Genomic DNA, 23470 nt, shown 5'->3' with positions numbered 1-23470 from the left:
AGGAACAAATATAGTGCTCTTAGAATCTGGGAGCATTATGCCTATATTATCGCACGGGTTTTATTAGAATCTCCATCATGCACAAGAGGGGAAAAGGGCAAGTTTGGATGCCCAAACAGCTTCCGTGTCATCTTCAACACAATTAATAATGTATGAAGAAACAAGGTAGAAAATATAACGCAACTAGAAGGAATGTTTCGAGATCTACAGACTACAATCCTGTTATTTTTGAATCGACAGAAATTGCCTTTTTTTCAGATGGATTTCGGTGTCTAAGAAAACTGGGGATTGGGAAGGTGATAGCCCTCTTACTTCTCCCTTCACTCTACACAAACGTTGAGACCTATGACCTTGCCGCCCAAGATAAATGGCGTGCACCATGTGACCGTGCATGCTTCTAATCACAGCAGCTCATTCCTACAACAGTGCACTGAGATGAGCGCTTGATAGATAGAGCCACAAGAACGAGTAGTTGCACGACCATGTAGGATATAATTTCTCCATGAGCAGTAGCTTAGCTTGGTCTGCCCAGAGGATCGAACTCCAGTGCAGGCACAAGGTAGAGATGCAGAATAACCCTCACATAAACAAAAAAATAAATAAAAATAAGGCATCAAAAAGAACCTGAAAGATAAAACAGGATACTGCAAGGCATCCTTCCAGTCAATAGCATCATTGAGTTCCACACTTCCACTCTTCTAAAGAAGCATTTAAGCAGCCCCAACACAAGTCAACCACTTGCTTAAAAAGCAGCCACAGGTCGGTCTACTGCCTGCGGGAGATTAGTTCAAGACAGGCTGATTATTTGGTACCTACCAATGGTGTCCAATGACACGTAATTGCTAATTGTGTGCATTTGGCGAGTGTTAGAAAACCATGAATTGTACGAGTATCAGGTAACCAAAACTTCAAGCTCTTTTCAATTCCAACAGAGCACTCTGGCCTTCTGTGACCAGAACTAGATATGCCATCAGCAAGCTGAATACCTTCCTCGTTAATGTCATGTGTGCACAAATGAGTACTGCCAAAGCTATCCGCCAAGATCTTAATGAGAGGCAAGGTTGACCAATACCTTGAATTAGCCTCGAGCATAGTCATCCAGGAGGTACCCATGGTCTGAAATCCTACCAAAACCTGACTATAGATTCCTAACCATAAGGGGTGAGCTAGTTTCTGATGGAGTCGTTGGCGCTACATTGAGATGGTCATCACTATGACCCTGCTCAGCTGACTTTAAATTGCTCAAGCCACAACCATCTTACATTGAACCTTACATTGACCTAAACATTTAGGTGAATATAACTTCTGAGCCTGCTTCCTAATTCCCAAGAACTGAGTTATTCAGAAGAATGCATTTGTATTCACCTGAAAGCTTTTGAAAGCCATGGGTTCCAGCTCAATGATTGGTCTTGACTGAAATGAACTCATAACTAATCAACTGCACCGCTACTTACTACGAGGAACTAGAAAAAAAGAATTTCCATAGGGACATTGCCATGATCACAGAAATATCTCCAATACTCTCAAACAGTACTAACCTTTAACCAAAAGGCATTGGCCAAGTGTACCTTAAAATTCATAATGAAGAATTCCGCAGCTACTATCAGTGATGCATCGTCCCGAACACTACAACTCATCCATCTACATAGAAGAACCAAATATCTAAGCTCCAACTATTAGGGATGGAAATCCAATAAAATTTACAGTTAGCAATACATTATCAGTCCATTTGTTGCAAAAGGTTATCTCTTTTTTCATTTTTTCGCAAGCGATCACAACAACATTTAGCAATGAAAATAGAAAGGAAAGAGGTATGGTAAATCTCCAATCCAAGTGCTCTCCATGATGAAAAAAATCACAGACCTAAACAAATGAAAAAAGAAAAGGTCAAGGAAAAATGCATAAACCCAACTTAAACTGCATTAAATAGATGGATGATCACCATGCAAATGCTGAGATCATTATATTTATTGCCATTATAAGATTAAGTCCAAAAATATCTTAATATAGTCATTTTTTATTTGGTGGTAGATTTGTTCAACTCCTCTTTTTGGCAAGCCCCAAAATCATCTTCCCACCAAACGGAGACCAAATATGCTATCCAAAACCATTAATTACTGTAGTAAACTTTGATTAGAATTAGTTTCCATATAAATTCCCCAAAAGCTCATGAATGAGAAGTATTATATGCGGCACTTCTACATATAATGGATTTGAATTGAACATCCAAAGTATAAAAAATCTTGGCATCTCCCATCATGACTAAACTGAAGTTAAGAAATCATAAGATATCAGTCAATAAGAAAGATTTTATCATTATTATCATTACTATTGTTATTATACAGTGGTAATCTAATATGAAGCATGCCTGCTCATCTAGGGCGACAAATGGTTTTCTGACTTAAAAAGAAAAAACTGTTCCATTAAATGTATCAAACTAAGATACTTTTCTAAGCAAGACAAGTAGAATGATTGAAATGTACAGCGCATACTATAGTTTCCACTGATATGATCTAGAAAGGCTTTTGTAACAGAATAATTGAAATGTACAGAACACAATTTGCCTCTATCAATCCAGGTTGAATGCAGTTTCATTAGGTTCTCCAGTCATTCTCACTAAGCACCTAAGTCCCACCTATTATTGCAACATTTCATGAAACTATCTCCCACATCTTCACAGTTCTCCACAACTTTCTAAACCATGCAAATCCACCAAAGAATTGATAAGTTAATCAACCAACATGAACTCCAGTGAGCTATTGGTGCAAAAGTTTAAGGACCCAAGCAGCCAAATGCGTCAAAGATAAGATCCCAGTTAAATCATTTAACAGAATTCACCCTAATTGACTTGGGCATTGCTGAAGTGAAAAACTAGAGCTTATATGAGAAATGATACTTTCCTGCAATTTTGTCTACTTTTCCATTCAAGAATCTTCTAAATCTTTCATCACTCCACAAAACCATGTCTTTGCACTTCAAGCACCTCTCACTTAAGACTTTTTTTTGGATTTCAAGTATAAACTTAGTACCTGGTTTATTTATGAGTTTTAACCAACCAGCCAATGAGCTGCAAGTCACCTCAAGCATATTCTATGCCTTCACATGCATGATGCATATGATAAGAACAGACAAAATCTTATAACATACACACAATCTGGGTATCATATGCTCACAGCTGAATATTAAAAAGAGAGAGAGAGAGAGAAAAAAAAACATTTGTGATGTTCCAGCATCATTCCCTATCTTCTAAAACTATTGGTTAAAAAAAATACCAACTTAATTATGATCAGGAAAGGATTGTTACAAGAGAGTCTTAGATAAGCAAGTACCAAGTCACAATGCCAGAAAACATTTCTCCTATCCTTTTAACATCTGACCCATGAAATTTCATGACAAGTCTAGAACATAAAAGATCATACTAAAGGAAACATAAAAATAGACAAAGGGAGAAAGTTCACTAAAAGGCATTTGAATCAGTTCCTTGAATAGCTTATTGAGCTACCTTGTCTAAGACTGATGGGAGTTCTGTACAGAATTTCGCCCAAATCCACTGGATATTTGTTATACATCATCATTGCCAGCTGGTTGAATACAACACATCAGTATGTCCTTTAAAGTGACAATTTGAATTAGCATTTAACATATAGGTGCCATTTTTACAAGCTGACATTTGGCAAGAATGTTTCATCATAGACTACTTAGAAAAAAGTCACTCCTTTACTGAAATGTTATTTCTAGAAATTAATGAATGTACTAGAACCAAGATCAAGTTAGATGATTTTACTAAGAGCATATATAGCAATTGGTATAGGCCAGGCCAGGAGGAAGCAAATAAGGTAATTATTCACATTATCCAAAGCAATAACAACACAAACTGTTCCACAAGCCAACAGTTATAGGCAAGAAAGCCTGAAACCCAAAAGGTAGTCATTTACATTCAACTAGCAAGACCAAATTTTTAAGCTATGACATCCTAGGACAGCTCTAGGTCATATCTGCATGCAGATATTTAGAGTAAGAAGAGATGTAACAAAATCCAAAAATTTATAACAGAACTACCTTGGTAGCTCATATGCCTGTAGGACCCAAGTGCACTGGACAACATTTTTTGCTGAAATATTTTGCTCTTGCAAACATCTTTATTGCAGAATACTTTAGCAAGTCATCCAACTTGGCACTAGTAAAACACAATGAAACTCTTTAATTTTTGTTTCCAGTTAGAGAAATTACATGCTTGTTATGTCCAGATAATGAGTGAGCCTTTCAGTTTCAACTGTATAATCACAGTAGTACATAACAGTGTCTTAAACACAGATCCAGCTCTCCGATTTGCTTAAAAGTAATGCTCAAGCAATGTCTATTTCAATCTATCTGTGAACATAACTGCCTGCACTTTTTCCTCAAATTCTAACTCAGCCAAGCTGTGATTGTGGGGAAGATCAGATAAACATGTTTGCTAGACTCCACCTAGTGTCACACGTCATCAGTGCCAGCTGAGCCAATGCAAAAACATCAGTATGTCATTTGATTTAATTCAACTGAACAAAAAATACATTCTAATCATGACAGTCCAAAGTATGATACAGTTCGCTGAACCACGCCAATACATGATCTAAATCTACGTTTCTGTCCATTCCTTCAACATAATAAGGCTTACAAGGCTAGAAACTGTCAAGGCTACCTTTAAAATTTTTAATAAAAGACAGTGGGGGGAAAAAAGTTAAGATTGATATGAAGGTTGAGACTTATGCAGCTATGCTCCTATCACCTTTTGAACTATGATCAGATACATGCATTTTCATAGTAAATGTCATAGAGCTTTCATATAGCTTTGGCAATTGATATTGATTCTCCCACAACAAAGAAGCTTATATTGTGCTAACATATCAGATATTCCATCAAACTGGCAATAACCTTAAAAAATTTCCCATAGTCTTAGAAGCCAGAGCAGGAACAGGAATGGGAATGAGATTGATGAAAGGAGGAACAAAAAGAAGGGAGTATTTGCAATTGGCATGGAATATAACTTTATTTACACCAAAGATAACAACTTCAATGATAATATTTTTCAAGTTAGAATCACAAAGGAGACATGCCTTTTTAAGAGTGGTTAGATGATGATGATTAGGTGGAACCCTTTGAGAGTTTGACCTCTATAGCAAGCACAATTTATCTAGAAAAGCCTTGAGATGTCTAGTACTAACAAATTTCTAGTAAACTATTGTTTAACATCAGAACACCTGCTGCAGCCATAACAAACATCCTCCATTAGTTTTGTTTTATCTTTAGACGACATCACTTCAATTTTCGTGGTTTTCTCATTCTTACCGACCTGTATAATTACTCTTTAAAACAAAAGTATAAACAAGAAACAAGATAGATAAGCTTATCAAAAGATTTTCAAATGCAATCCATGACAAAATGGGTTGGCATGACTATTTCAATTTATGAAAGTTCTACCTAAATTTTGTTAAACATAACATGAAATCCATCTCCGCACACTTCCTTTAAATGATATCCTCTCACTTAAGCTATTGATGAGCCCAGCAATTAATAATTCCAAATGGTAGGCGAAAAACCAAGTTAATCACCTTTCTTGCTTGATCTTCATCTAGTTTCATCTTGTCCTACAAGAGGAAAAAGAAAATGTATTCTTCTATCAAAACAACATGAAAGAGGAAAAGAAGATAGAATATTGATTATGAGAAATGAGAGGACCCACAAAAAAAAAAATCAAGAACCATGGTTGCAACATGAAATATACACTGGCACCCTAGATCATGTTGTTTAATAATGAGAAGTCCTACACCTTGACATATTAATATTGCACGATCAATAGAGACTCTTTCTCTGTAATACATAGACATGGAACTCCCTCATTCACCCATGAAGACTCAGATCAGTAACAACAGAGTAACTTAAATAAGATAACCAATTAAGGGTGTGGCATGCTCAGAATCTAAGCAAGAATTGCCACCATAAAGGAAAACCTGATAATCGATGACCTCTGAAGTAGGAACCACTAAGATAGGACCCGAAGAATTAGAGCATTTACTAGAACTTAAAACAGGTCTTGTAAAAACCAAAAAGTTTCTATAACCCACTTAATTCCAAGCAAAATGGCTATCTGTGCTTGGATTGTTTATTTGCTGCTAGTGGATAATATTGCGAGTAAATTAAACGTGGCATGCATACAAAATGAATCACTGAATAAGTAAAAGAACATAGGGAATAAAGAAAAAATGTTTAACAGGCTGACAAATGACATGTTACAATCTACAATTAACTGTTTAGAAGGCCTACTTCTTAATATGCCATCGGTTTAGCAAATGAAATCTCCAAATATGTTGGAGGTTTTCAAAGCCTCCACAAAAGAATTTGAACTAGTATCTTCAAAACAAATGTAGAGAGCATGGTCTTCCAGAGAGATTTTGAACACCTACCACCCACCCCCTCATGCAAACACATGCTCTTGACATAAATATATACAGGAGAACTCCCCTTGCCAATTGTTGTAAAGAGAAGTGTGATTTGATAAAGCATGAGATTTGTCCTGACATTACAAACTTATTTCTGCTCTGAACAATGAGAGTAAATATTTAATATCTTGAGGTCCATGCCACGCATGTTACAGCCATCTTGAGCCTTATGTGGTGTTTGATTATGGAATAAGTGTGTGTGTGTGTGTGTGTGTGTGTGTTGGGGGGGGGGGGGAGGGGGGGGGGATCCCCCAAAATGGAGGATATCCTTCCAAATTCTTGACAAGCACCAAATAATTGAGGCTCATACCATGGCCGGGACATCCTCCCAACAAAATGGTGGAATAGTCTTATACTGTGGAATCCTTATTCCCTTCAATTACCCCTTTACCTTTATCCATTCTATAATCACTCAAAAAACTGAGAGGGCAATGTGGTTTTTGCGATAAAGTCTAAAGTATCACAAAGTTCAATGTGTATTAAATGCTGCAGTTGATTCCCTTCACCTATCCCCTACACTTACTCCTCAACTAAATACCAAAACATGCCTATTTTGCAGAATAGGCCTATTCCTTCAACGGTGCAAGGGATATCCCTCCCCCTACTTATTCTACAACCAAGTACCACCTTAGTTTTCACATACTTTTGTTCTTAATATTTTTCCCATAGCAGTTAGAAGAACACTATACAGAAGAACTCTTTCCAAAGTAAACACCTTGGTGTCATTATGACCATTTTTTAAATTTGCCTTTGATCTAAGTTGTATGTCTCCAATTGGTTGAGCAGAAAAAATTTCTACTTGCAGCTAACCTTCCAACTCAAATGCTGTCTAGAATCTTCATGCTTTCCAAATATTTGCTTGGCAAGTATCTCTGACATCTTGTGATATCATTCAAATGTCCGCATCATTGATAAAGCAACCAAAAGGACTTCATCATCAGATACATGGGCTCAGCATAAATAGCTGATGTTACTTACAAGCCCATACCAACCCAATCATCTTGATAGTGCCCTCACGCAAAAAGAGATTAGACCTCTTACACCAAGATTTGGTGAGATGATAATGGGAAAAGAAGTAACTTTTCACCTTTTATTGTGGATCACAATGAGACTTTGTTGTATTATATTTGCCATAGAGTCAACATTTTTTTCATTATTGATGGGGAAGTCAGCTACAATCACTTAAGAAAGGAGCAATCGAGATATTGTTCCATTGACTAATTTTTGAGAGGGATGTCAGAAGGGGACGTTCAAGGATTAGGTGGACTGCATTTTAAGTGCATTTTAAGCTTTTTTCAGTCTGAGTGTATGTTTGGCCTTCTTTCTTGTGGGTGGGTGGGGGAAGAGCTGATCACTTCTGAGCAGTCAAAGCATAGCCTTATATAAGGTTACAATTTGGAGAAGAACAAAATGAAGGATCATTTTTTTATCTTTTTTTTTTCATTAAGATTTTACCATACTAAATCCGAAATGGGATTCTTTATTGGATCAGGAATTCCATTGAATTTTTCATCCTGTAAATGGGATACATTCATGATGGCAAGAAAGAGGAATAAATCCAACATAGAGTAGCTTTTAGTTTCAGTCTTCTTTTTTAAATAGACAGATATGTGTGGTAAATTTTTGCAATATGTTTTCTAAAGGAAGGCCAGCAGTGATATTGGAAAGTTCAAAACTGAACTGTACATATACCCTTTTGGTCTTGAACGATACAAGGGCTAGTGGAGAGCTTAGTGACTCCCTCCAAGATTTTTCAACCTTTCTTAGCAGGATGTGCTTCAGATTACAGGATCCATGCCTTAGGTTAAAAAACAGCACTATCCCTTCAACTACTGTTATGCTTTTGCTTATTGAAAAGATAAGATGAATTTGTTTAACTTTTAAAAGGCAAAGCCTCATCTGTAACACAATGTTTAATTACCTGAAGAAAGGAATGTAATAGCACATGAAAACAGACAAATAAAACTTTCGATCAACCAATAAAGTATTATCCAATTTTGCTATTTTATATCAATACTAAATGAAATCCAACGATTTGATTCTACAGTGGTTGTTTTACGTGAATCATTCAAATATCCAATTTCCCCCAAACTGATCAGCCACGTCTCATGACCTTGTGGCTCTGGTCACCCCTTATATTCTTGTCTAACTCTGGGTACCTGAATGGTCATGCCATCATAAATCCCAGTTACCATCTAGTTCTCACGATCATGCCCAAGGCCTCTTCTGGATGAAACCAAGCCTCTCAAAAATATAATACCAGAATCCTTCTTCCATACCGAAACCCTAACATCAACTCACTTGCTTCAATGATAATCTACTCATAACCGATAAATTCTCAAATGTTCAGCTAGAACCTAAGGGAATAATATTTCTACAATAAAGCTAATCTACCAGTCTCTCTTTTCTCCACAACCAAAAAGATCCATTTTTGAGCCAAATGAATGAAGCAGAATGAACCCATCGGAATTACCCATCGTGCGCAAAAGGCAAATCAAACCAAATAAAAAACAAATGACCGGAGCAATGCAAGCATCGGGCAATGGCATCTACAGAGCTGCCGCCCTAAGTAACCAAAAGAGTGCATTTTTTCCAGAAGAGCGTCCATACCTTCAGATAACCAACCGTAGCCTTTAAGGGAAACGGTGAGCATCGAAGTCATCAGCGCCGATGCGGTCGCGCTGTGTTTCGGTAGGAGTGATTCCACGGCGAAGCTCATCTCTACCGGAGATCTTCAAAAATTTCCAAGAAAAAGGAAAAGAATCAATCAAGAAGAACCCTAAGGGAACGGGAAACTCTCTCTCTCGTTCTCGCTTCGCGCTACCTGAGGAAGCGAGGGGCAGCGGGGCGGACGCGGAGGATGGGAGGGCGGGAGGAGGCTCTGGCCCCAGAGGCGACCCTCGAAGCGGCGGTGCGGAGTGAGGAGGAGCGGAGGACTGACCGGGCGGCGGCGGCGGCGGCCATGTTAACGAGGCAGAGCAGCGATGTTTAGAGGACGGTCCGGAACGATAGCTAAAACCCTACTCAGAGCACGTTTGTGCCGCAGGATCACTATAAAAGATCATGATTCACCGCATTAGCCTGAATTAGAGAGTACAAAGTATACCATATTATATTAATTTAGTATTGGTATCCAATATAGATGGTATACTTATCATGCCATACTGATAGTGCTAAAATGGCATCCGTATAAAATTTGGTATCGAAACGGTAAATTTTGGCTGGAAGCATTATGGCCGATAGACCAAGACATTGAACAAAGCCTAAACCTAAATAACTTTTGAGGACTCGTATCAGAAAATTTTAAGTAGACAATGCTAGATGAGATTGCAAATTGGAAGAAGGCCACATTTTGTCGCTTAGATAGCTAAATAGTGTAAGAGTACATGGGAAAGACATTCTATGGCATACACTTATTCATCTTTTGCATCAGTACATGGATGCAAATTGGAGACCCTACACATTAATGGCTATCCTCACTCAACTTAACATCGCAAAACAAAGAAAAAACAGTACTTAAACATACACGCTATGATGACCATCAAACCTTCAGCTTGCTTCAATGTTGTTCCATCAACTCTATCCGATTAATTCCTAAACAATCGCTCATGGAACATAGTCCTCTCGACTCACCTGGTTCACCTGGTTGTTCTGGTACCCTCCTATTGCGCCAGCTTCAGAATTTCCCCTGGTTGGGTACGTCTCGTACTGGTTGCGGTTTCTCCCGGCATTAACATCGTAGAAGTACCTCCCGTTGTCTAAGAACCTTGTGTCGCTCATGCCGTATTGATTGTTTGGATCTACGTAGTTGCTGTACCCTTTGGTCTCATGGTTTCCACCATTGAACTCTTCGTTGGAGAACTTTGATGGACCGTTGTACGCATATTTGAATTGGTTGGCATAGTTGTATCCGCCATTGTATTTGTTCTCGTAGTTTTCTCCACTGAGCTCGGTATTGGGACGGGCATTATTGTAGTAGTAGTTGTTGTTGTTGTCTGTTGTCGTAGCCGGCGTTAATTGCTCCTGGGGGGAGCCGCCGATTCTTCTATTGAGCTCGGTATTGGGACGGGCATTATTGTAGTAGTAGTTGTTGTTGTTGTCGTCTGTCGTCGTAGCCGGCGCGAATTGCTCCTGGCCATGGCCTTCGAATCTCCTAGTGAGCTCGGTATTGGGACGGGCGTTATTGTAGTAGTAGTTGTTGTTGTTGTTGTCTGTTGTCGTAGCCGGCGTGAATTGCTCCTGGCCATGGCGATAGAGACCATAGCCACTACCGCTCAGGCTCTGGAGTGGAGGAAGAGTCGAAGGATCTTCCATTTTGACGGCAGGGGTCTCTTCGGGGATGGGAGTGGCTTCCTTGGGGTCCTCGGGGCGTGTGGTCTTCATGAAGAATCGGCTTTCTCTAGCATGGATTTGGAACGAAGAGGAGGCAAGGAAGAGGAGGAAGACGAGGGAGAGTTGGTGGAGAAGGGAAGCCATGAGTGCTATGGAGAGGGAGAGGTGGTAGCTAGTGATGGATATGAGTGGGTCTGGCACCACTCCTATATATATATATATAAGGGGGGATTTACCTGAAACATAAAGGAGAAACATGTACGAAGGGTGTCGTACGTGTTCAGCTTTACGTCTTGTCGCCGTGAAATGAGATGGCCGGGTGATGATGCGGGGATTGTGGGACTGTGGGGCAAAAATGATGACATTTTCAGCACGCTGCATGTGCTCTCATGGGACATCCTCAACAAAAAGTCTTTGCATTGGGGTACAAAAGACGATGGACAGAGGGGTGCGTTCGTATCAGCACTAATGCATCGAATTTTACCAGAACTTTATAATTAAGCATGCTTGGGGCTTTCTTAGAAGTTTTTTTTTTTTTATTCTTTTTATTTTGCTGGATGTACTCACATTAGAGCTATATAAATTACTATTTTTATTAAAAAAATAAAAATAAAATAAAATAAAAGATGAACAAACCATGCATATAGCCATAGCCATCTGTCTTTTAATGACGATAATCAAGCATTATATAGCACTCTATCGTGCAAACCATGCACTGCAGAATATTTTAGAAGAGTTGGGAGCTTTCGAACTAAATCTGACCTAAAGTTTAATTCAGCTGGAAACAAGATTATAACCAAAGCGGTGTATTTGTGGTTGACAAAATGCTAAGTAGGTGCCTCTGATTTTTGACCTATGTTTCTATTCCTCTGTTTATATTAGCACCGTGACTAGCGGAGGGTGGTTGGGCATTGAAACTGGGTCGCAGCAAGGGAGGCCATGGCATCTTCTTTCCTTTAAAGTGGCGAGGAAGACATTATTATTATAGCTATTATTATCGGAGTGGAAGACACATGCAGCGGCAATCACGTACCTTAGAGGCCCTGGAGAGGTGGCAAGGAATTCTCTTGTCAGGGAGTGCTCGTATGCCTTCGTCATGATAAACGAAGATGGCATATATATATAGTGGAGTATTAGTCTTCAAAGTGCTAGCTGCATTAAAGAAACAAAGCCACACCATTTTGCAGGACAATCGAACAAACCTTGTAATAACACTTCTGATGGACATCTTGCTGTATATCCAGATCCATGTTTTGATGGTAAACGTCCATTCATCAAAAATTTCATTCTGCCAGTCCCAGAGGCTTCATGAGCTGCTGTACTGCATGCAAATAAGAACGATAAATGATCTATTAAAAAACTGTGGAAAAAAGCAGAACAGTGAAACTAATATACTGCTAAATTACAGAATTTTAATTCTACCGTGTTTAGAATTTTAATATATAGGGCTAAGCCATCACTGATCAACCTATTTATTTTGCAGCAGTGCAGGGAGAAGTTTAAATATGAAACTTCCTTTGAAAACTTCCACTTAAATATTATAGTATGACCCTTGTTGGAAACTTGCATGTCACGAGCTCACCACTCGCTCCAGGTTCCAGCCTTGGGGATCGTCTCGTCCTCTCCACGGCGAGGCCGACCTGCGGATTAGTTGGTTTGGCCGCGATCGCATCAAAATTTGATGGGTTCTAGAGACAACAAATGCAACCCGATGGTGGGAGGGGTCATGAATTTAGAGCCGAGCTTTGTGTCTAAATTATATTTAATTTTATTTAAGCCTTAAGCCGAATTTTTTTAAAATTTGATATTTTCTATGCCTAAATTTGATGGTTTGCATGGCACCACAAAAATTTTAGGAGCAGAACCTGGGGTCTCGAAAGATTGATTGATCTTCTTTCATGACATCAGCCGTTGGATGGCACTTCATATAGTTCTCAACGCACGCTAAACTTCTTCATCTGCTTGCATAGATTTTGAAGCAACTATTGCGAGATCTAATGGTGGATTGGTACAAAGGGAGGTGAGGCCTGTTTGCTTTGGATTCCCAGCTCATGTTAATCTGCTGTGTGAATCTTCGTGGATCCAGATTAGGTAGATCTAAATTCTAAATTAGCGTGTGGGGTTGAAATTATAGGCTACTAATAGGAGGTTGATAGCTCTTGGTAATAGTGACCTAATTTTTGGATTTGGAAAGACCTAGGTTTTGGAAAAAGATGGATTCCCATAGGCTTAAATTAGGTTCTCTAGGGCCAGCGACAAGCCTAGCCTAGTCTCATGGAAGAAATTTCTGGATAAAATGTTGAAATAAAATGAACCTCCCTGTAAGCAAAAGTTTTTATAAAGGTTGTCATGAAGGTTGATGTTAGTTTAGCATTATTCTTGTTCCTGATTTTAGCCCCTATCCTTTCCCTGGATCCGACAAGCATAATTATTGGCCCTTTACAAATTTTTGATCTTGAAAATTCAACACATTGGCCTTGACTTTGGCTGTAAATCCAATTGTTTATGGATCATTTGAAGATAATAAACATTTAGTACGACAAATCTAATTGGGTACGGTAGAAAAAGAAAGTTTACTAGGTGGAGCTATTAAGATTAAATTTCTTATATAGAATCTATTATTATATATATAAAAAAGATACTTTTTTTTTATATATGTATTGTTGCTATATTGGTTGATGTCTCAAGGTATATATAGGTATTTCAGTTGAGTCAACACCTCTATTATCATAATTCAAGCATCATTAAGCATCCTCTTGTTCATGCTCCCCATTCCTTCACTGGTTATGAAACAGCATTATCACTTCTCAATCTCTGATGAGAGAGATTCTCTATATAATTCTTTTTAATAAGAAATATATCCTACTTACTCTAGCTCTTGCATTAGAGAAAAGACAACCGGTGGTTAAAAGTGAGAGTGCATTTATTAAACGTAATATTCAGTGCAAACATTAATTGCTTTCTCTCATGTGATTAGACTATACATTTTTGACACAATCTCTTGCATATTTTGCATTAATGAAGGTCCAATACAAATATTTACTCACCAATATCTACAAGCAAGTAATGTTATTTTCATAACCTAAAACAAAACTAAAACTTATAACAAGAGCTTTATATCAGTGATAGCATTCTATTTTAGTTTCAAGTCTTGCGTGGTTGTAGGCTTTAAAATTCCATCTAAAATGCAGATTATATTATATATATGTATGTATATACTTATACGTATATATGCTCCTGGTAAACTCCCTCCTAGCCATACCAGGGCAATAGTGTGCAAAGGAAAGGGAAGACAAGAACGAAGAAGAATCGTAACAAGAATCCCAATTAATCCATGCATGAACCCAACATCAACCAGCCTGCGTAATTTTAGTATAAATTTTTTCCCAGTGGACCTCATGAGAGCATCACTCTCTCTAGTACACAGGCAGCTGAACACTGGTGAATTCATAGACGATGGTCGCACCCTTTCCTTCCCACCATCAGAGACTCAAAAACTGACTCCTAAAAGGAGAGACATCCTTGGTTTAGAAGGAAAGAGAAATAGAGATCAACCCATCAGCCCAGAGAAAGGCTGGGCCGAAAGAAAACAAGAGTTAAGAGAGAGGAAAGAGAAGCATGGCAAAAATTTTACCGCGGTGTGGTTCAGTGGGTAAGCATCCATCTCTCTTGCATCTCTCCTCTTTAATTTCCTTTATGGCTCTTTTTTTTTAAAGAATTTTATTTACTGTTGTGTTTGGAAAATTTGCAAAAAGAAAATAATCACTTTACTTTCATTGCAATTTAATTTTACTGGAAAAATAATTTATTTTTAAAGTTTTATGAATCATTATATTTCTATATTTAAATGACAGCAGACATATTTGATTGATCTGCATGTAAAGATATTCTCATAGCTAGTCATAACGGCAGGTCTATAGCAGTCCATTAAAAACCAAAAAAAAGGTGCTTCGACCAAAAAAATTATACATTAGTGCCGACATAAAAATGGAATGGATTCTTCTTACCAATTGCTCTTTTGTAAAGAAATACTTCTATTTAAGGTTTTCTACCTCTCAGTGGGCCTTGTTTGTTGGATGCTGTTGTAGGATGGGATGTAGGGCCTGCAAAATATATAATTATATAGGAATTAGATTGTTAGCTCATTTAACTTACATTTTCTCATAGCTTGTCCATATCCAACTTAGATATTAGACTTTGGGCTGCAAGAAGAAAAAGAAAATATATAAAAATTTTCCTTTTTCTTGTAAGATTTGGACTAAGAGAAGCTTGGTTGATACAGGGTTATGCTTAAATGAATAGCCTAATCAACAAATCCTACAATATTTTCAGTCCAATCCTGTAGGGATAGCCAACTAGAACCTCAAGCGATTCGGTGGTTCATCAATCATATCCCTTGTTAACGCTAATATTGTGAATTGTTTGCATGTTTATATCTTTAGTACATTTTTTTGATCGTTTAAATTACATGATTCTTTATCAATGGCATGGTTGGAGCCATTTGTGATTAGTTTGGAACATTCATCCTGAGGCTTGTTGAGGTTTGACTTGAGGCTAATAGTCTAATAGAGACTGGTGGTCTTGTATCTCATATTGCCAGTTACGTTTCAACCTCCGAGGAACGATGTGCTTTTGCGGTGTGAATTATTTCTATTTTTATTGGCCCAATTCTGAAGGGTCCATCAGGCCATCTCTTTAGCAGTCATAACGAAGGCCCATCAAGTTAGCAGCGCACACCATGTACCTGCGAAATAGATAGGAGCTTGACATGATCCAAGTGATTGTAGTTTATTTAGGTCCGTTTGTTTTGCAATAGAGAATGAAAGTAGATTCATCGAAATTCAATGTTTGCAAGGTGATTCACTTAAAATCAATTGGCAAGTAGATGAAGTCACTTGGCCGTTTGTCTTCTAATCCTATGGGTGTCTTGAGCTGCACTTCGATCATTCAAGAGATGATATAGTGCAATGAAGTATGTTCTTTGAAAGCTAGAGTCATCTAGCTTACCACATCTGTGCCTATCTGACTTACCGCATCTGGTTAGATAAGAATGCCTGCATTTTCGAGAGGAGGGCACCCCCGCAAGTTGTAGTGGACAGAGCTTTCCGGCATGCGGCCGAGATCATCTACTCTATCAGGGCGACTTTACTTGGAGGGACTTGGGACACCTAAGGTTTCTACATTGCTGTTACAGCGCCCAGGTTCATTTTTGTCACTTGGGAACCTCCAACCTTTGGTCATCTTAAGGTAAACTTTGACGGTAATGTGCTAGCCGGAGGAGATAGAGGAAGGACGGAATTTGTGATCCGTGATCACAATTCGAAACTAATTGCTGCAGAAGGGCAACGCATCTGTGGCACGACAGTCATAGGAGCGGAGTTCAAGGCGGCATTGGAGGGTATCATCTATATGAAGAGTGTCCTAAGGGCTGACGAGATCACCCTAGAAGGACACTCCGCGATGCTGATCGATTGGATTCGGGACGCTGAGCAACATGTCGACGGCCATCCTCTCCTTAGCAATATGCAGCGGATGAGGAGAGTCTGTGACTCTTTTCAAGTTGTTCATGTGTATCGGAAAGCGAATCGAGCAACTGATTGAGTTGCTTCCTTTGTTGTTCATTACTCCAGAGAGGTCTCATGGATATGGACTGAGATTATGCCCTTATCTTTATGTCATATATTGTATCTTAACTCAATAGGTTGCACTCACGCCAGATTAATATGATCGACTGTTGTACCCCCTCAAAAAGAAAAAAAAAGCTAGAGTCAATAAAAAATTGGTTTAAAAACATTCAGGTAGTCTTGCAACATACCTACTCATTATAATATATATAATATATTAATAATATATAGATGTATCTTTTTTTTTTTCGGACTCAAAAGATATTTTTATTCTCAAATTTCAGTCTAACCTAAAAATCCATCCTCGAGGACCGATTTAAGATTACCAAGCTGGACACTGATTTTAGGAATGAAGGAAATTTAGAAATACTACCATGTGGGATTATCGAAATGCAGTCAAGCACCCATCTTACATCACCCTCGTCACTCGATACCAAATGCTCCTATAAAGCTGCAGGATGAATGCAAGCATCAGTTGCATGTACAATGCAAATTATCTCGAATCCTCGTCCATGGCCTCGAATCCCCCTGCCATCGCTATCATGCGGGTGTTCTTCCATATTACCCCTTTCTAGCAAAAATGCACCATAAATGGTCTAAGAAAAGAAAGCTAGAGGAATGCACCTGGATCACTCGAAGAAAACATATGAAAAAAAAAAGTGGCACAAGAAGAAGAAAAGAAGGTTCTGAATGAATGCAAGCTTAGAAACTAAGGTTGAAGGAGGTGCCGGGCACCGTAACGATTCTTCGACGAAACGACTTGATACGGACCGTGCCGGGCCTATACCAAGAGAGGGCACGACATCATGGGAGAGAGAAAAAGAGAAAGAGCGAGCGAGCAGGGAGGGAGGGTCGGAGGAGGGTGGTGGATGTCGGTGGAGGGCCGGCAAAGGCTATAGCCGGTTTTCCTGTTTTAAACAAAACATGGGTTCTGCCGTGGCTAAAATATTTTGCAATTTTTAAGCGAGGTCTATAAATCGCTTACCGTATTCACTTAAAAATCGCGAAATTTAAAAATCGGTAAGAAATTTGCCGATTTTATTTTAAAAACGTAAAATTTTTTAGCCGCATTTGGACCTCGTTCAAAATAGGGGAACTGACCGCGGCCTCCGCCGGCTTTTATGGCTTCCGTCGGCAAAACCGCAGCCCCTGCCAGCCTTTATGGCTTCCGTCGGCAAAACCGCAGCCCCTGCCAACCTTTATGGCTTCCGTCGGCCCTTTGCCGGCGTCCGCCACCCATCTCCGGCTCTTCCTCCTCCGCTTGTGTTTTTTTTTTTTTGCCACTCCAGTAACGAGTTTTGTTTCTATTATCGAAATCGTATACCACTGAGGTGGTAGCTCAGTGGAACTGGACTTTTACTTCCACCCGGGCAATCCGAGTTCGAAACGTACGGGCGTCGATTAAATGTGAAGACCGCATGCTCCCCACTCAGACACGTGGGATGGGAGGGCTTATTGGTCCGCCGATAACCTCGGTGATGCCAGATGTGACGTCCTCATACTGAGGGGTCGTACCAGAGCCCAGAGAGATAACCGAGCCGGGCTCACAGGTGGGAAGAGTATGAGTAAAAACAGCCGGCGTGCCCAACACACGATCAGTTCTGCCCGCATCGAACATTCTTCTGGCGGAGTGGGGCCCAGTGGAGGCTACTACACGGGGGACTTGCCCCTTCCTCCTCATTTCTCTTTTGCCTGAGAAAAAAATAAATAAATAAATAAATAAAATTGTACCTGTCAGCTGGTACGCCGCGGATCGGACGGGTCGCCGACCTTATTAGAAGCTATCATAAAGAGTGCTAAATCTGTCCGTCGCCAGCTTCTTCTCGAACCTTCCACAGGCTTCTCGACTTGTCTCTCTTCCAGGCCTTTCCACCTCTCCCTCTATGTCTTCCCCCTCCTCTCTTCTTCGCAATACTGAAATCCAAACGATCGCAGACGAACCATTCGCCGTTCACCACCACTACCAGGTAGTAGAAGAAGAGGAGCAGGGATCGCAGAGCAGAGGAGGAAGCTAAGAGATGGGAGTGGATTACTATAAGATCCTCCAAGTCGACAAGAACGCCAATGATGGAGACCTCAAGAAAGCCTATCGCAAGCTCGCCATGCGATGGCACCCCGACAAGAATCCCAACAACAAGAAGGAAGCTGAGACCAAATTCAAACAGATCTCCGAGGCTTACGAGGTACTCAATCCATCGCCCAACCTCTTCTCCCACTCGATTCCCACCTCAAATCCCCTTCTATCGCTTATTTCGATCCTTTTGTTGGTTCTCACTTCGAATTCCCTCCAAAGATCTCTTTTTTCGGAATATCAGAATCCGTTTTATAGGTGTTGCCTCAAATTCCCTCCAAAGATCCCTTTTTTCTTCCTGTTTTCCTCTTTTTCTTAGGTCTTCTCTCCAATTCCCGCCCAAAGAATACTTGTTTTGCATCTATTTCAATCCGTTTTCGAGTTTCTCCCTCAAATTTCCTACAAATATAAACTTATTTAACGCCTAGTTCCCCTTCTGTCTTAAATTCCTATCCCCGGATCACTTTTTCACCCCATTTTTTGCTCCTGTTCTCTAGGTTTTAAGTGATCCCCAGAAGCGCGCCATTTACGACCAGTACGGGGAGGATGGGCTCAAGGGACAAGTCCCGCCTCCGGGTGCCGGCGGGGCGTCCTTCTTCCCCGGCGGCGACGGGGACGGCCCCACCGTGTTCCGCTTCAACCCGAGGAACGCCGACGACATTTTCGCTGAGTTCTTCGGGTTCTCGAGCCCGTTCGGGAGCATGGGAGGCGGCAGCAAGAAGGGCGGCACCAGGTTCTCCAGCTCGATGTTTGGGGATGACATGTTTGGGCCGGCGTTTGGTGGCGGAGAGGGGCCGATGCATTCGCGTCAGCCACAGAAGGCAGCGCCGATAGAGAATTCCTTGCCATGTAGCCTCGAGGACTTGTATAAAGGCACAACGAAGAAGATGAAGATCTCCAGGGAGATTGCCGATATGAGTGGGTAAGTCTCTTCTCTAAATCTTTTCTTAATCTTGGAAATGTTTTTTATATTTTCGTTTTGCTCTTTCTTTGATGCCTATTTTTTCTTCGTGCTCTGAATCACTTTTGTTTGGTTGGATTAAAAGTGATGGAAGATGGGTGTGTAAACTTATATCGATTAAGTGAGCTTTAATTGATGAGATGCCTCGTTTATATGATTATCCAAGCTTGAGTTTGTTGGGATTACTTGGATTTCTATTTTATTACTGTTCCGCATACTCATTGGAAACTCTTTCCACGGCAGTGTAAGGCATCTCATCATAATCAGACAGTAAAAATAATTTAAATAATAATGTTCAAATTTAAATTAAATAACAAAATTAAAAGTGTTATAAAACTTATAATATTTCAAAATCTTGTATATCAACTCTAAAATAAAATTTAGTCTAAATAAAGATGTTAAAATCTTATCTCTAATCACTCTTCTAAGATAAATTTTCGAGTGACGCTGGTTCTTCGGATCAATTAAAAAAAGTAAAAAAATTGTATAATGAGCTAGAAAATTCAATAAGCAATGAATAAATCAAGCAATAAAATATTAATAGTATACTGAAATTAAGTATGCAAAATATATTGATTCAAAACCAAATCGATACGATATCCAGTCATTTCAAATTTCAAATCTTGTTTCATAAATCAATTATCTTTCAAATCATTAAGTTCATCGACAGCCATGAATTATGACCACATTTATGTCCTATAACTGGGCTAGAATATAAGCTCATCAAAGTGCCAATGTATAACCCCCGCTAGTAGAGTATCGATATGCCAATGTGTAACCCCCACTAACAGGATGCTGATATGCTAACATATAATCTCCACTAGCAGGGTGTCGATATACGTGAATAATCTCCATTGGCAGAGTGTCGATATACAAACAAATAACCTACACTAACAAGGTATCGATACATAGTCTAGCTGCGAGTCTAAATTTGTTTCGAAGCAAAAACTTGTTTTTTCATATTCAGTGTTCCAAATCCTAAAATACATAAATTCATATGACATCAAAATCAATCGAATATAATCCATATCAAAATCAATACATTTAATTAAGAATTATATAATATTCTAGAAAGAGGCACATATAATAATAAAATACTATGCATCAATTTTATAAATCCAGAATAATTTGATTAAGAAAATATCTATAATTTGTTGATGGATCTAGAAAAAAGAGTTACATTACTTGCAAGCGAATCCAAAGTATTAGTCCAATCAGTTTCAAAAATAGAAATCTTAATTCTAATATTTTATAGGATTGATGAAATGAGAGTGCTCGACATCCCTCTCATCTGATCATGTTCGAACTAGGGTACTGATGGTTCAATATAGATCGGAGGTAATCAAATCTAATAGTATATGGGAAGGGGAGGGATGGTGTGCCGCCCATCAAACATAGATTAGGGCCCTTCATTAGGGTTGACCCAAAATCATGAAAAGAAGTATCTTACTAGGTCTATCATCTCTAAAGAGAGTAAAGAAAGAAAGTCCAGTAGAGAGAGAAAAATAAGAGAGACTGAGAAAAGAAAGAAGAGATAGGAGAGAGAAAGAAGAGAGAGACTCTCTTCTTCCTCAAAATAGAGGAGAGTACGTCTCCCCTCTTTGGTCAGATTTAGGGGGCAGTCATGGTAGTCAGCCTCGACGATGGCAGGAGACAACAAGGCTCGGCCAACCTCGGTGGCCGGCGGCGACGAACTGCGAAGAAAAAGAGATCAAAACAGGGCACCCTGTTTGGGACAGTTTTTTGGCAAGCAATTCGTCAGCCCAAATCAGGGTGGTTTACGACTAATAAGACCAAGAGAGAGAAGAGGAATGCCTACCTTAGTCCAGCAAGGTGGTCCTTCCGGCTCCTTTCGGTGACAAATCGAGGAAGATTGGAGGAGAAGCTTGGGATCGGAGGCTTGATCTTAGGTGAACTCGAAGGAGGAGGACGAAGGTCTTTAAATAGACAGTCCCGGCTTTATCCGGCCGTTCTTTGGGTGGCGATGGGACTCAGATCATTATTGCGATTGGGGAGGAAAAAGACTCCCAGCCGGAGGCTTGCTCTCAATTCTCCCTCATGTGCGTCTCTCGATTCTCCCTCACGTGCGTCGCACTTGAAGTTGGCCTAAATATGGCTAGGCCGGTCAAGTGGACCGGGCCCAGTCCACTGGCTTCACATGAGTAGTGTGAGTGTGAAATATGTTAGTTAATTTTGTTGTTTGATGAAGGCATGCTCTCTTATATATTTGTTCGACTGGTTGTTTTAATTATTATTTTCTAATATTTTGGTGCAGTTACCTTGAGCTTCTCATATAGTTTTGTTTTCTTATGGGTTTGAGCCATTCGCATCTCGAACTTGAGCTTTGCCTACGTTCCCACCAACTTCGGGTTCATGTGTGTGATTCATTCGTGGCTTGTAAAATAGAAGCATTCCTTTGCTTTCAAAATTCACGTGCATACCAACGCCATTGGCATGCAAATGCATCCCTAGTATTGTTAGTGAATGTGTGACAACTTTTAACACCATTTCATCTCAGGTTTACTGTTCTGGATTGATTGAGTTACTATAGGAAGAAAATGTATTATTATTTCTATTGTAATTTCAGAAGAGGATTTTATTTTTGTTCCGCATTCTTATAGATGATGAACTCGTTTCTGTTAGACATGTATCCTTTGACAAGTTTGGTTGTTTCTTCCGTATTGTTGGCTTCCAGTTCTTTGCTTATCCATTAGTAAATTATATGCTTTTTGAGACTTCTGCAGATAGACTTGATAAAAATTCCGTCTTGGCAGCTTGTATATCCACTAGATTGGTTTATGATTTCAGTGCAGTTACTGATTTAATTATTTGATCCTTTTGTCCAGCAAAACAATGCCAGTGGAGGAAATCCTGACCATTGAGATAAAGCCTGGTTGGAAGAAGGGAACAAAGATTACGTTCCCTGAGAAAGGAAACCAACAGCGCAATGTCATTCCTGCAGACATTGTTTTCATCATCGATGAGAAGCCACATCCTGTCTTCACAAGGGAAGGAAATGATCTGGTTGTGACAAAGAAAATTTCTCTTGTTGAAGCTCTGACTGGGTGTACCGTCCATTTGACAACATTGGATGGTCGCAGCCTTACCATACCCATAAATTCTGTGATCCATCCCAGCTTCGAGGAGATTGTTCCTAGGGAGGGCATGCCAATACCTAAGGATCCATCCAAAAGAGGGAACCTCAGAATCAAGTTCGACATCAAGTTCCCGACAAGGCTTACTTCAGAGCAGAAAGCTGGGATTAAAAGGCTGCTTGGTCCTTAAGCCTGAAGCAACTGGAGAGAAAAGTTTGTGAATATTTCTAGTTGAGGGTTTGCTCGATGGGTTTGATGTACTTGTAGCCTGACTAGGCTTTTGCAATAAGCTTAATCTGATAGCTGAGCACAAACATAATTGTAACGTGATCATTTTTCGGTTCTAGAAGAAAATGAAGACACGTTTTTTCCCTTATTTCTCCTCCCTTAACCCAGATTGTTGCTTGAGAACTGCTGTGCAAAGGTAGCGTTCCACCCTATGTATCTTGCATCGTGACTGTAGATCATGCGTTCGGGTTGAACTCTTCTTAATTGGACCTTGTATGGTTAACCCCCTACTTCGGCAGGAGATGGTGATGGTCGATTTTTTGTTCAGCTCCAGTCCGGGGGTTCAAAAGATTCTCATTGATAATTGTGTGCCACGAAAGATGTTGGAGATACTTTTGAGGTCTATCGTCTTCATGCAACCAATGAATTTTCTCATCTTGAAGATCCTGATGATGCATCGTGGTTTTGTTCTATATCCCGCGCGCCATCGATAACTTGTCAGGTGGCTGGTAACGGGCTCTCTCTCCTTCGGTTCCTGGAGGTTCTTGGATAATAGCACTGATCGGTTCTTGGAATATAAATGTAATGCCTCTTTTATTTGCCCCACCTGTTTCCAAATATTCAGGACCTTTGTCTCATCAATCCATCTTTAATTTACCCCAACTCTTCTCACATATTTA

The 23470-nt window shown here is 39.7% G+C and overlaps 3 protein-coding genes across 11 annotated transcripts; 1 reads left to right on the top strand and 2 right to left on the bottom strand.

The window, feature by feature from the left end:
• Positions 1-630: 630 nt before the first annotated feature.
• Positions 631-9537, bottom strand: LOC103713202 (protein NUCLEAR FUSION DEFECTIVE 6, mitochondrial-like). Of its 9 annotated transcripts, XM_088704740.1 has the most exons (5): positions 9304-9536; positions 9090-9211; positions 5592-5627; positions 3503-3581; positions 1664-1863 (listed from the first exon to the last, which is right to left on the bottom strand). In XM_088704740.1, exons 1-3 carry the CDS (start codon positions 9441-9443, stop codon positions 5608-5610), a joined length of 282 nt encoding a protein of 93 aa, XP_088560866.1. In that variant the 5' UTR covers positions 9444-9536; the 3' UTR covers positions 1664-1863; positions 3503-3581; positions 5592-5607. The 9 variants fall into 9 exon arrangements, with proteins under 9 accessions (XP_088560868.1, XP_008798258.3, XP_008798260.3 ...); XM_088704742.2 differs by lacking the exons at positions 1664-1863; positions 5592-5627 and adding an exon at positions 631-1641 and having other exon boundaries at positions 9304-9537; XM_008800036.5 differs by lacking the exons at positions 1664-1863; positions 3503-3581 and adding an exon at positions 631-1641.
• A 276-nt stretch (positions 9538-9813) lies between these two features.
• LOC103713248 (uncharacterized) lies at positions 9814-11021 on the bottom strand. The gene has a single exon (XM_008800113.5). It carries the CDS (start codon positions 10953-10955, stop codon positions 10086-10088), a length of 870 nt encoding a protein of 289 aa, XP_008798335.3. The 5' UTR covers positions 10956-11021; the 3' UTR covers positions 9814-10085.
• Positions 11022-18239: 7218 nt separating this feature from the next.
• LOC103713203 (uncharacterized) lies at positions 18240-22938 on the top strand. Its single transcript, XM_008800039.5, has 3 exons — positions 18240-18618; positions 19004-19428; positions 22314-22938. The coding sequence occupies exons 1-3, from the start codon at positions 18454-18456 to the stop codon at positions 22750-22752; spliced, it is 1029 nt and encodes a 342-aa protein (XP_008798261.1). The 5' UTR covers positions 18240-18453; the 3' UTR covers positions 22753-22938.
• Positions 22939-23470: the final 532 nt, after the last annotated feature.

The sequence above is a fragment of the Phoenix dactylifera genome, chromosome 9 (genome assembly GCF_051530095.1).
Source record: "Phoenix dactylifera cultivar Ajwa chromosome 9, Ajwa_hap1_PhDact_Kaust_v1.1, whole genome shotgun sequence".
Lineage (NCBI taxonomy): Eukaryota > Viridiplantae > Streptophyta > Magnoliopsida > Arecales > Arecaceae > Phoenix > Phoenix dactylifera.
Note: the sequence above shows the minus strand (reverse complement) of the source record. Positions and strands in the feature narration are given on the sequence as shown.

Coding starts and splice junctions, on each gene's coding strand:
- LOC103713202 (XM_088704742.2), bottom strand. CDS start 9,443: ATGGCCGCCGCCGCCGCCGCCCGGTCAGTCCTCCGCTCCTCCTCACTC. Junction 9,212..9,303: donor GCTGCCCCTCGCTTCCTCAG/GTAGCGCGAAGC, acceptor AAATTTTTGAAG/ATCTCCGGTAGAGATGAGCT. Junction 3,582..9,089: donor CTACGGTTGGTTATCTGAAG/GTATGGACGCTC, acceptor GTATTCAACCAG/CTGGCAATGATGATGTATAA.
- LOC103713248 (XM_008800113.5), bottom strand. CDS start 10,955: ATGGCTTCCCTTCTCCACCAACTCTCCCTCGTCTTCCTCCTCTTCCTT.
- LOC103713203 (XM_008800039.5), top strand. CDS start 18,454: ATGGGAGTGGATTACTATAAGATCCTCCAAGTCGACAAGAACGCCAAT. Junction 18,619..19,003: donor AGATCTCCGAGGCTTACGAG/GTACTCAATCCA, acceptor CCTGTTCTCTAG/GTTTTAAGTGATCCCCAGAA. Junction 19,429..22,313: donor GAGATTGCCGATATGAGTGG/GTAAGTCTCTTC, acceptor CCTTTTGTCCAG/CAAAACAATGCCAGTGGAGG.